At 39.9% G+C, this 11780-nt stretch overlaps 2 protein-coding genes across 2 annotated transcripts; both read right to left on the bottom strand.

Annotated features, from left to right (window-relative positions):
• Nucleotides 1–269: 269 nt before the first annotated feature.
• LOC117299500 (alcohol dehydrogenase-like) lies at nt 270–10921 on the bottom strand. Its single transcript, XM_033783047.1, has 8 exons — nt 10597–10921; nt 9655–9775; nt 5032–5224; nt 4418–4578; nt 3727–3836; nt 3015–3203; nt 2196–2345; nt 270–1823 (listed from the first exon to the last, which is right to left on the bottom strand). The coding sequence occupies exons 1-8, from the start codon at nt 10687–10689 to the stop codon at nt 1704–1706; spliced, it is 1137 nt and encodes a 378-aa protein (XP_033638938.1). The 5' UTR covers nt 10690–10921; the 3' UTR covers nt 270–1703.
• LOC117299508 lies at nt 6325–8804 on the bottom strand. The gene is made up of 2 exons (XM_033783058.1): nt 8685–8804; nt 6325–7396 (listed from the first exon to the last, which is right to left on the bottom strand). Exon 2 carries the CDS (start codon nt 7369–7371, stop codon nt 6670–6672), a length of 702 nt encoding a protein of 233 aa, XP_033638949.1. The 5' UTR covers nt 7372–7396; nt 8685–8804; the 3' UTR covers nt 6325–6669.
• Nucleotides 10922–11780: the final 859 nt, after the last annotated feature.

Genomic DNA, 11780 nt, shown 5'->3' with positions numbered 1-11780 from the left:
CGCGTTTTAATGTAGACAACCAAATCAACCATAACCGCAAAAAAGAATCGCAAAGATTTCCGACTTTAAAAGTCAGTAGTGCTAGTGGGCTCACAGCGACCTGCCATTTGGTATCATCTTGAATTGCCTGACAGTGCAAGAGAAATAACGTGTTTGTATTCAGACGTTTTGAAATATGTACTTTTTAAAGAAATTTTGATGAAAGTCCATCCGTCACAATATTAATTTGTATCATCGTGATTAATCACTGAGGTAATAAACGAAACAACATGGTCGTTTGGCTGATTTATTAGAAGATTTTCAAAATTCGGTAAAATTAATCCTTAATGGAAAGTTGGTGGAAATGCAAATAAAGTAGAAATAATTGCAGTGAAAGTGTTGGAATTCGCTATCAGAGCACGTAATGATATACAGTTTACATATTCATATAGTAGATATTTAATATACAGTTATTTGATGCATGGGTGCATTGTTGCACAAATAATCCTGACTTGAAATCTGGACAATCATTCCATTGAAGTCATTCCGTTCCACGAGGCTAAGCCGAATGAAATAGAAAGGCTAGACTTCACCAAGTGATTATATTCTGCAACAGAGCACCAACGAAATGCATTCAATATTTCCAATAGAAATAACCCAACTTAGAGATCTTTGTCATTTTGGTGTGTTTTTTTTCAGCACAGTGAAAAAGAAACGATAACATGTACACCAACACTCTTCTAAAAAAAGAAGTGGACGACTCCATGTAGCACCAACCTTGTCCACCGTGACGCAACCTTGCCCTGTTATGACAAACTGGCAGGGGAACGATCATTCTGGGAATGACGCTGCGAAGCATCCACTGCACAGTTATCCACATTGGACTCCAATATTAAATATGGCAAAATAATGGATGACACGTATTCCGCCCATGGAATGACGGTAGGCTACACAAACACGCAGTGTCTGTTTGCTTTTCTGGTTAGGAGTATCTATAGTTTGTTTGTGTACAGTTTATAATAAGACATAAACAAATATTAAAGTAGAGATTTTATAACAAAGTGAACTTTGAAATTTATGTGAAAGTCCATGACAACTTTAATATACTTAAAATTTAAACAGGAAAGACTCGTTGCCGTCCTCTATCAAATCAAATCGAAATGTGGCACATCACCCCCAAACGCACCACTCGGGAAACACTTTTATTTAGCACCAACATTAGCCTTAAACTCAAATCATTCAAATTACTCTTGTAAGCTGTTAGTGACCAATACCCTTAATGTCATCTCGTTCCACCTGATGTCGTGTGATGAAAGTCCTTAACAACGACTCCAGCGCGGTTTCGTTGGCGCACGGTAACGTTTTCAAAAAGCTGCAGAGGGCGCAGCGCAATATTGGCAAATGGCAAAACAGACAAACAACACTAAAACATCACCAGAGAAAGCAAACCTCAATAATGAAATATAAGGGACCTTACAGTATCTGTCTGTTAGTAAATTACTTTTTTCCCCTAAAAAATTGGAGGACATTGCAGACTTTAAGTGAGTTTAATAAGTCGTTTTTTATTTACGTGTAGTGCCGCTTTACTAGCGTCTAGAAAACTTTTACACTTAGTGTAAAACGTCATAAAATGCGCAGCGAGTGATGATGACGTCAGAGCCACTAAAAGTCGTCGCTGCGCTAACCGTATGCCAACGAAACAGGGCGGGTACTGATCATGATTGCTAGTCTTCGCCACATCGTAAAACGGCTCGCCCGGTCACCTTGCCATGGACGAGCTGCTGCATGACTTCTTGGGCCTCTGCCAGGGGATGCACTGAATACGGGAGGCCGGTGCATACAGACTATGAGAAAAGGAAACAGAACAAGAAGTGGTATCAATATTTCATGACTTATATTTGTATACAGGGTTTCTTTTTCACCCCCAAAAATATTTTTTATTTTTGCACACAGACGCCTTTGCGAAACAACATAATATTTGTTGAGATGTTCAAAATAAAAGGGAGTGATGCGGTGCCAATTTCATAAAGCTGTAAAAAATACTGCTTGACAATATTTATTTGCTAAGCAAACATTAAGTAACAACAACGTAAACTTAATGTAATTTTGACTGGTAACCTATTTCTATTAAGCAGTACTTTTCTGTGGTGAGCAAGTTTTTGTGCTTGCAGGCTTGATGAAATCGAGCCCCATGCGAAAACCCCAAAGCGACTTACCGGCTCTTTTTCAAGTAGCTTCAAAAGTTTCCTGAACTGCACGAAGCTGCCAATGGCGAGACCACGCATAGTTATCCCATTCAAGACCATATCAGGCAAAGGGAAGTTCGCCTGCCCGCCAAGCAGACCTACAACGTGGTACCGACCAAGCTATACATACAAAATGAAAAGGTTTTATGTAAGGACCATCGAAAGAACTGGTCAATATATTAGGAACACTGAGCAGTAGACTTGACCCAAGTCCAAATCCCGTGCCAATCTCAGAAAACTAGTGTTTTGTGATGTTCAACCTGTTCTGCATTCTCGGGACCACGGCGGCGGGCATATGCTTAGGGACCTCCCGCACGAGGACGGGACTTGAATCAAGCCTAACTGATGAGCAATCGTTCTCATTCCATATCTTTATTAAAAACAGTCTTGTTATCGTCATTTCTCTTTCGAGTGGGTTCTTTTATTTTGTTTAAAGCGCCTTGAGAGTTTCACATAAAGCTCTACAGTTAATTGTTTTTATTTTAAGTTTGTTTTTGTTAAATTATTGTTATTAATTATCCTTGACTTCAAATCACGAACAAACAAAAATGCATCCTTATTTTTTCCTTTTCAGTGTGTTTGACAATGTGACAATGTGTGTTTTGACACATTTTCAGTCAGACAATTGAAATGATGTCTATAGGCCAACTTATGTTTCTCTTCAGTTTCACGACATCCTTGATCCATCATTGTGTTTACCTCAAATATAAACCCTCCTCCCCCCAAAAATATTAGATCTATATCAATAAAAATGACACCCAACATATCAGCAAGATTCCCCTTTCTTACCACAAGCAATGAGCTCTTTGCGACACTAAAAGTTGGAGTAAGTCCAACAAAGTCCAAGACGAGATCGACTCCCTTGCCACTGACTGAGGTGGTTTTAACTCGCTGGACAGTTTCCTCAGTAGTCTGGTTCCGGGTTAGAATTGGAACAACGTCCTTGACGTCACTGGTGACTGCATCCAATGAATCTTGCTGCAAAGAGAGAGGATCGAGGAGAGTGGATGAATATTCATTGGGCATGGTCCTTGAATATTGTATAGCGGATTATAACGGATTTGAATGCTGTTATAAGTAGCCTGAACATCTTACGTCACACTTCGAGGCTAGTGATTTACGCCAGACAGTGGCCTCAAGCTTGTAGGTTATTCCCCGTCCATCTTCCCATTTCACCTCATATAGATTAGCAACCAAAAGTGCAGCTGCAAAACGTCATCTTGGACCAATGCAAACACAGATAGAAAGCTTATAGGGCCTACGTCATTGCACGAATATCCAATGAAGTATCAAATGAATTCAAAGACAGGGGACCAGTCTATTATAAGAAGCCACTGTTAATGTTATTGGACGATAATCGGTCCTTACCATGCGAGACCTGTTTCTTTGGTCCTAAACTATAGTCTCCTGTTTATGGGATGGATTTAGGAAATAAACAGGGGGTGTATTTTAGTTGAGCTTTCTCATTTTTTGGTTTATACTTCTACACTAGATACAATACCTTGATATCAGCACAAATGATCTGAGTTTCCGGTGGGTAGAGCGCTCTGGCAAAACGTACTCCCCACTGACCAAGACCACCGGCTCCAAAAACCACAACACAACAGTTGCCTAAAAGTGGATACAGAAAGGTATAAGACATAGCAAAACTTGGAAACATTTCACATCGTAATAAATCAACATTCGTATAGGCAAGGCATCACGATCATTGGTTGCCAGAATATTGAGTGAAATTTAAAGACACTGGACACCTTTCGTAGTTGTCAGAGACCAGTCTCCTCACTTGGCCCATATCAACTATGCACAAAATAACAAACCTGTATATTTTTAAACTTAATTGGTCTTCGAAGTTGCGAGATAATAATGAAAGAAAAATCACTCTTGTCACGCGAAGTTGTGTGCTTTCAAAAGGCTGATGCGTGACTTCGAGACCTCACGCGGGAGGTCACGAAAACAATTCAAATATTTTACTGAGAAATTACTTCTTTAACGAAAACCACGTTACTTCAGAGGGAGCCGTTTCTCTTTTTATACTAACAACAGCTCTCCATTGCTCGTTACCTTATAGTAAGTTGTGGTGCTAGCATTTATTTTGAGTAATTACCAACAGTGTCCAGTGCCTTCAAGGGCGACACTATAAAAACTCGCGGGTCAGAAGTTTATTATTACCATTGGGTTAACAATCAAACTACCTTTGATTTCCATGGTTGACTTAACAAATTCCACCCCTTCGTCGACGGCATTAAATGCTGTCAGGCCACTGCATGGAAGTTGGCTAGCTATTGGTAGAGGGATGGACATCGGAAAGGTGACCAGATACCTTACGTCCGGCACAACAACATAGTCTGCAAAACTGTCATAACAAGACAAAACAATGGACAAGTATAATATATGGTAAGGACTTGCAAAGCCTATTTGAAACAGCCATGTGATGAGAATAATACACCATGATGGGAATATAAATCTCTCAACTTGTCCTAGAGAAGTTTCTTTCGGAATTATGTGTACTAAAAATCTTCTTGACAATTTTCGCCATACTTTTTTAAAGATAGGTTTCGGTCGTAGTGTTTTTTGTGACAACGAATTCTGGTTGTGTTTTAAATTATGGCGTTTTTTTTTAAACCAGACATTTTGCAACAGTTCAAAGTGCTTAAACAGTCCTTACCTAGACACAATTTAGATGACCGTTTTTTATTTGAATAAAATGGGATTCGTGAATGAGCTATGTTATTTGCCTATGTCTTAAAAGATTCAGGTATAACTTATTTCGAGGTAACAGCTCAAAACATTTCGGAACTTATTATACCCGCCATCTTGCGTCAGTCCAAGGTAGACAGGTGGCACATCTTCGCAGTCGCAAGAGTTGTTGTATCCGGTTCGGCATGCGCGGCATGAGTTGCAGTATATCCAGGGATATACAACCACTTGGTCTCCTAGCTTGGCGCTGTCGCTGGTGGCGCTCTTACCCAATGAGAACACAGTCCCACAGATTTCATGCCCTGGACAAGGGAGAAAGTAACGGGATTTAATGAAACGTTTTTCAAGGGGGTCATTCCTCAATGGGGTAGCTAATAACAAATTCAAACGGCTGACCTGCCAATCCGAGTATAGCCTCGGTATCAATCGAGATATCCATATGTTTTTTTTTATTAAACTGGACCCTCTCGACTCTTTTAAAAAGTTCAACGGTTGTCTGATGGCCATAAGAGGCACAACCTAATGCTGTGATCATAGGTTCACAGCATCAGTTTGCGCCCCTATGGTCAGACAAGGCTGTTCGGGTTCACTGCAGTAATCCCTTAATATTGTGTATGTACTATTTTGTTTCGTTTTCTGTAAAGCTGTTGTTTAGTTTCGTTTTGTTGGCTGTTGACCAGCCCGTTTGTTAAACCATAGAGTAAGGACAGAGACTCCTTACTCTATGGTTAAACGTGCCTCCCACAACTATTGACTGTACTTTTTTTGATGATGTGAAAAAAAACGTTGCATTGAATTCAATTGAATAATGGCAGCACAAAGAACACCCTACCGAGGTCGCTAACTTAAAACGCATAGCATAACAACCTTGGGGAACCTGCAGATAGGCCTATTTCAAACCGGCGTATCAATAAGCCTCTTCGAAATTGCAGCTGCGCATGTCTGTTACTGGCGACAACGCAATTGGTATATCTTTCCTGACCTTTTGACAATACCAGCGGGTATTGTCAAAAGGTCACGGGAGAGAAACAAATTGCGTTGTCAGCAGTATACAGACATGCGCAGCTGCAATTCCGAATAGGCTTATTCAAAGCCTGAATAAAGGTCATCACCCAGGGGTTGGTTTTACAGAGAGTTAAGAATAGTCCTATGTCGGCTCGTCCTAACTCAGAACTAGCCTCAAGTTTTTAATAACTGCTAAACAGACCGAGGACTAGTCCTAAGTTAGGACCACTTTGTGGAATCGACCCCAGGAGGAATACGAAGTTCGTCCACCGCGATCGTCCGTCTACTTTAGGGATTACAATAATCACCATTATTTTTAGTGCATGTCCTTTATGGCCAAACGTGAAGTGCAGCTTTAAAAAAAAACTCTTAAAAGAAACAAGATTTGCGAATTTACAATTTCTCAATGAGTCTTTTTATTAAAACCATAATTCAAGGATAACGTTAACAAACAAAAAACCGACAGCATCAAAATGCAAGTTATTTTCAATAACAACTGCCACAATACACGCTAATGGGGTAGCGAGCAAGCGATTAGCGATCTAGCCGAAGCTGTAGCCAAAGTCGACGTTTCGGACACGGCCTCACACTGTATCCGAATGGGGGACTTTTGTGATGCTATGGCAGCAGACTTTTACCAGGTAAATCCATTAGTCTCGGTAATGTGCACGTGCTCAGAACTACGCAAACAAGGGAAAGTTACTGGTGCTACCTAGCGTTCCAAAGTCACCCATCGGTACTACTAGCATAGGTCTGCACCTAGATCATTATTTGTTGAGGTATAGGATGGCGTTTGCAACAGCTTCTTATGTTGAGGCTTTCTCTTCGACGTTACTTTCAAAGCAACAAGGTCATGAAGTTCCCGGACTCTTTTCTCCAGACTTTGTATTTTTCCTTTTTTGGTGGTGGCACATCCTGGGCATTCACAGTTTGACTGGCAGTTGCATGTGTAGTTGTGGTCATGGGAAAATGTGTATTGAGCATAATCGACGTCAAGTTCACCCTGCTGTGCTAAGACGATTTCTCCAGAATCCAACTTCTTTCTCCTTTTATGTTCTGTGGCTGGATTGAGCGGTGAATTAGTAGGCGGGCGTCTTAAAGTAGAGGGTGGGCCTGGACTAGGTTCATACCCAAGGTACAGACAAGGGTCTGGATGTGCTGCTGTCGGCCTGCCATCGGGAAAGTGTCTAGAGCACACCCGATCAAATGATTTTGCAACCCAGTTCTCGTTTGTTTTTGGATCTTTCCTATTGATTAGCTTGATCCAACGGCGTCTCGCATCAGCATCACGTCTCTCAGTTGGGAATGTATACAGATAGAAAGGAGGCTCACAATCGCAAGCTCCAAAACCAAAATGGCATCCATGTTTTATACATTGTCTTTGTTTCCACTTTTCAAGATGAAAGGTACTGTTACTGCAGGTGGTGACAGCACATATCCTCATTATCTCAGCAAATGATGCTATCAATCTGTTAAAGAAGGTAGAGCAGTGTGAGTAAAAGCCATTGGACACTTTCGGTAAACAGTATTGTCCAAGCCCACACTTCGGGCATCACAACTTATATATAAAATAACAAACCTGTGAAAATTAAGGCTCATTTGGTCATCGGAGTCGGGCGAAAATAACGGGAAACCCACCATTGTTTCCGGACGTTTCGCAGTGTCATGACATGTGTTTAAAATAAATTCGTAATTCTCGTTATCGATAATTGATATTATTTCAATGTTTTCTCGAAAAGTCAAGGCATTTCATGGAAATATTTCAAGAGAAGTCTTACACAATTACCTTCTGTAAACCCTGTAAATTATTTGTAAATCTGTGAACTTCTATTTTTGTTCTGTTCCGAAGGTGTCCAATGGCTTTAAATAACTGTTTGTGCATTCCTACCACAGAACACTAATTTAAATTTGTGTTTGTTTGAGTATATCTATTTGTTTTGACCTGAACAAAAATATCGCATGTACCTTTAAAGGCAGTGGACACTATTGGTAATTACTCAAAATAGTTATTAAAACCTCACTTGGTAACGAGTAAGGGGGAGTGGTTGATAGTATAAAACATTGTGAGAAATTGCTCCCTCTGAAGTGACGTAGTTTTTGAGAAAGAAGTAATTTTCCACGAATTTGGTTTCGAGAACTCAAGTTTAGAAATTGAGGTCTCGAAATCAAGCATCTGAAGGCACACAACTTCGTGTGATGACAAGGGTGTTTTTCTGTCATAGTTATCTACTCGCAACTCCGACGAACGATCGAGCTCAAATTTTCACAGGTTTGTTATTTCATGCATTATGTTGAGATACACCAAGTGAGAAGCTGGTCTTTGACAATTACCAATAGTGTCCACTGTCTTTAAATAGTAGTACCTACCTATTCAATTTTTCAATTTACTCATTAACAAATGTTTTTGTGCACAGATTAGTGTGGTATTCTGAACTGTGCAGTGGGGCCTAGATACTTAGTTTTTTTTAACACTCTGCAGAAACCGAATCCATCAATTTACTCATTAACAAATGTTTTTGTGCACAGAACAGTGTGGTATTCTGAACTGTGCAGTGGGGCCTAGATACTTAGTTTTTTTTAACACTCCGCAGAAACCGAATCCATCTTGCAATACATGATAAACTACAGACAGTGAACTGTTCATGGTGAAATTCACTCGAAAAAATAGACATAAATTGACCCAGTTGATTGTCATTTCTGATCATTAATTATTACGATGTTCACTTGTGGTTTTTTAATATCTATTAAGTTTCTTACCATGATGGAATTATTGTCAAGACTCGGCCTTGTTGGGTAGAATAATCCATAGAGCAAGGACCAAAAGGAATTTTGCACAGGTTACAGACGGCGGAGTACAGTGAACATGTACCATGTACATAGTGCGGTCGACAGCTAGCTGGCGAGGCAGTGCTTGATGTGTGTACAACATGTACATGTACAATGCACTGTGCGCCCTTGTTTATCTTCCATAACGGTCGCGAAGGTCAGGTCACGCATGTGCAGTCGGAACTCCAACGTGGCTTATTCAGGGTGCGTTCGTTCAGCTTCCCTGCAGGAAGAATTTCCTGTCGTGTGGCTGGCTTGGATCATCCTTTATTATCACAATTGTCTTCTTGCTGTTTTGTGTAGATTGTGAATTTAAGTTGTATTCCTTTTTTTTTTTTTTTTTTTTTTTTTTTTTTTTGACTGTAGGCCCTACTGATTGACTGAATTTGCATACAATTGTTCTTTGTCAGGGTTTAATTTCCCCAGTAGGCCTATACAGAGATAATAATAAATATAATCTATTTATCTATGTATGATCATTGACCTTGGCGAAATCTTAGGCCCCTAGTCAGTTTTTAAAGGACAGCCCCAAAAACGCTATAATGGGTGTGCGAAACATTTGGATGATAACGCGACGTGTGCAAAACGTTATTGAAGGATCAAGCTAATGTGATAATCATTGGACGGACATTCACATTATTTTTCTACAGTGAGTGTCTACCTACCTTGCACATCAATATTGGACATTTGACATTCAAATAGGTTTGTACCTTGTCATCGAAATTGGATAGTGGAGATTCACCTGATTTTGTACAGTGAATGTCTATTTGCACATCGATATTGTACATCTGACATTCACGTATAGGAAATTCACATTATTATGGTTTGTACAGTGAATGTCTATTTTGCACATCGATATTGGAAATGGGACATACAACTCCCAAAATGCTTACGATTTTACCTGGTGCACACGGGTACTTAAAGCCTGGCCTGCCCTCAAATCGCATTGTCTGCCCATTGCTGAGGGCGTAACCTCCTTCCCAAAAATGGACATCAGAATGGCACATTCCACAGTAGGACACCTGTATTAACAATAATTGTGATCAAACTTTGAAAAGTTATTAAATTATTAGGTATAATTATGATAAGTTCTGTTCGCTATATGCAGGTCATTTTGTTCATATGCTATAACATCGACACACCATTATGCGTCTAGTGAACACTATTGGTAATTGTCAAAGACTAGTCTTCACAGTTGGCGTATCTCAACATATGCATAAAATAACAAACCTGTGAAAATTTGAGCTCAATCGGTCGTCGAAGTTGCGAGATAATAATGAAAGAAAAAACACCCTCCGTCACACGAATTTGTGTGCTTTCTGATGCTTGATTTCGAGACCTCAAGTTCTAAACTTGAGGTCTCGAAATCAAATTCGAGGAAAATTACTGATTTCTCGAAAACTACGTCACTTCAGAGGGAGCTGTTCAAATTCGTGGAAAATTACTGATTTCTCGAAAACTACGTCACTTCAGAGGGAGCTGTTTCTCACAATGTTTTACACTATCAACCTCTCCCCAATACTCGTACTCAAGAAAGGTTTTATGATGATCGTTATTTTGAGTAATTACCAATAGTGTCCACTGCCTTTAAACCATTAAAAACAGGTTGCAAATTTAGTCATAAAGCAACTTCGCTTCCAACATTTTAATAAGTACAATGATGAGCAGAAACTGTTCGATGACAATTAAAACAATCAGCTTTATAACAGTAGTCTATTGGTTATAAGCATACGTTGCAAAACATTTCAGTCCAAACTATTTTACTTTGAGGTCTTTGAGGTTAGAACTTTGACCCATTTTTTCGTTTGTAAAAGTTAAAGTTAGCTGTCTCCCTGGACTTTACCTTGACTACTGCACCGGTATCAGGGGCCTCTGGAATCGGTTCATTGTGGAGTTTGAGCGGTTCGCCAGGCACGTCTACTCGGATACACCTCATGATGACTTCTGATTATGGTGTTTGTTGTGTGGTTGTACTTCAGCAGCCTGGCCTTCAATGGATCTGTAAAAGCCCCAACATTTTGATGTATAGATCTCCCTTTTTGGCCCATGGCCCATGGCCTATGATTATTCCGTGATTACCACCCAGCACAACGTTGGTGGGTATTGGACCATTTCGTGTTATGCATGGGAAAGAACTGTGGTATGGTTGGGGTGTTTCTTTGTTTGTTTAAAAAAACATTGTTTGTATAATAATTCCCTCAAGAACTCGGGATGTCTGCAGTCAATCTCTTTTTTATATAAATAGTTGTTTATGAACGTAATGATATAAATTGCAAAATTCAACAAATATTTTAGTAGCCAGACGACAGAGGTTATAAGCTTCGGTTGCATTCGAATCAACAACCTTGTGACTGCAAGTCCTTCAGTCTACAACCGTTCAACCACACGGTGACATTATGTGCGTCAATCACATAACACCAGCCCTATGAATTTAATTGAAAACGTTGAAATGACGCAGATGGGATTTTTTTTTCTTCATAAAATTACCCTTACTGACCGAAGTTACCACTGACCAAAATTCGTGTACACCCCAAGTGGGACTCGGACCACTGACAATGAACCAATAGGTTACAACCAGCTGTAGAGAATCACTTTGCAAAATGTTCATTCTGACCACTATTTGACAATGTTGACCAAATTTGGAAACATCACTAGTAAATAAATGATGTAAAGGGATTTCCTCATAATGACCACTGCTGACCAATAGGTGATCACTGGCCCAAATCTTGGCCCGCCGAGCCAATGAAGCAATGAAAGCACATATGTCACTGTGCAGTTTAATGTCACTAACTTGTCCATAGGATTTTGACCTCATCACATTGGCAATTGTCTTGGTGCCTTTGCATGTTTTCCTAACTGCTGTTAATTTGACATGCGTTCGGTGGATGGCATGTATCTCTGATCCCCCGTGCAGTGACAGTTACAGCTTGTTCAGCCTTACGAAACTCGAGTAAAGACTAAGTGCCTCAAGTCATGTCATGAAAACTTGCAGACTATCGTCATAATTAGGACGCTAGGTGGCAGCAG

The sequence above is a fragment of the Asterias rubens genome, chromosome 1, assembly GCF_902459465.1.
Source record: "Asterias rubens chromosome 1, eAstRub1.3, whole genome shotgun sequence".
Lineage (NCBI taxonomy): Eukaryota > Metazoa > Echinodermata > Asteroidea > Forcipulatida > Asteriidae > Asterias > Asterias rubens.
The sequence above is the reverse complement of the archived record's forward strand: the minus strand, read 5'-3'. Positions and strand labels throughout refer to the sequence as shown.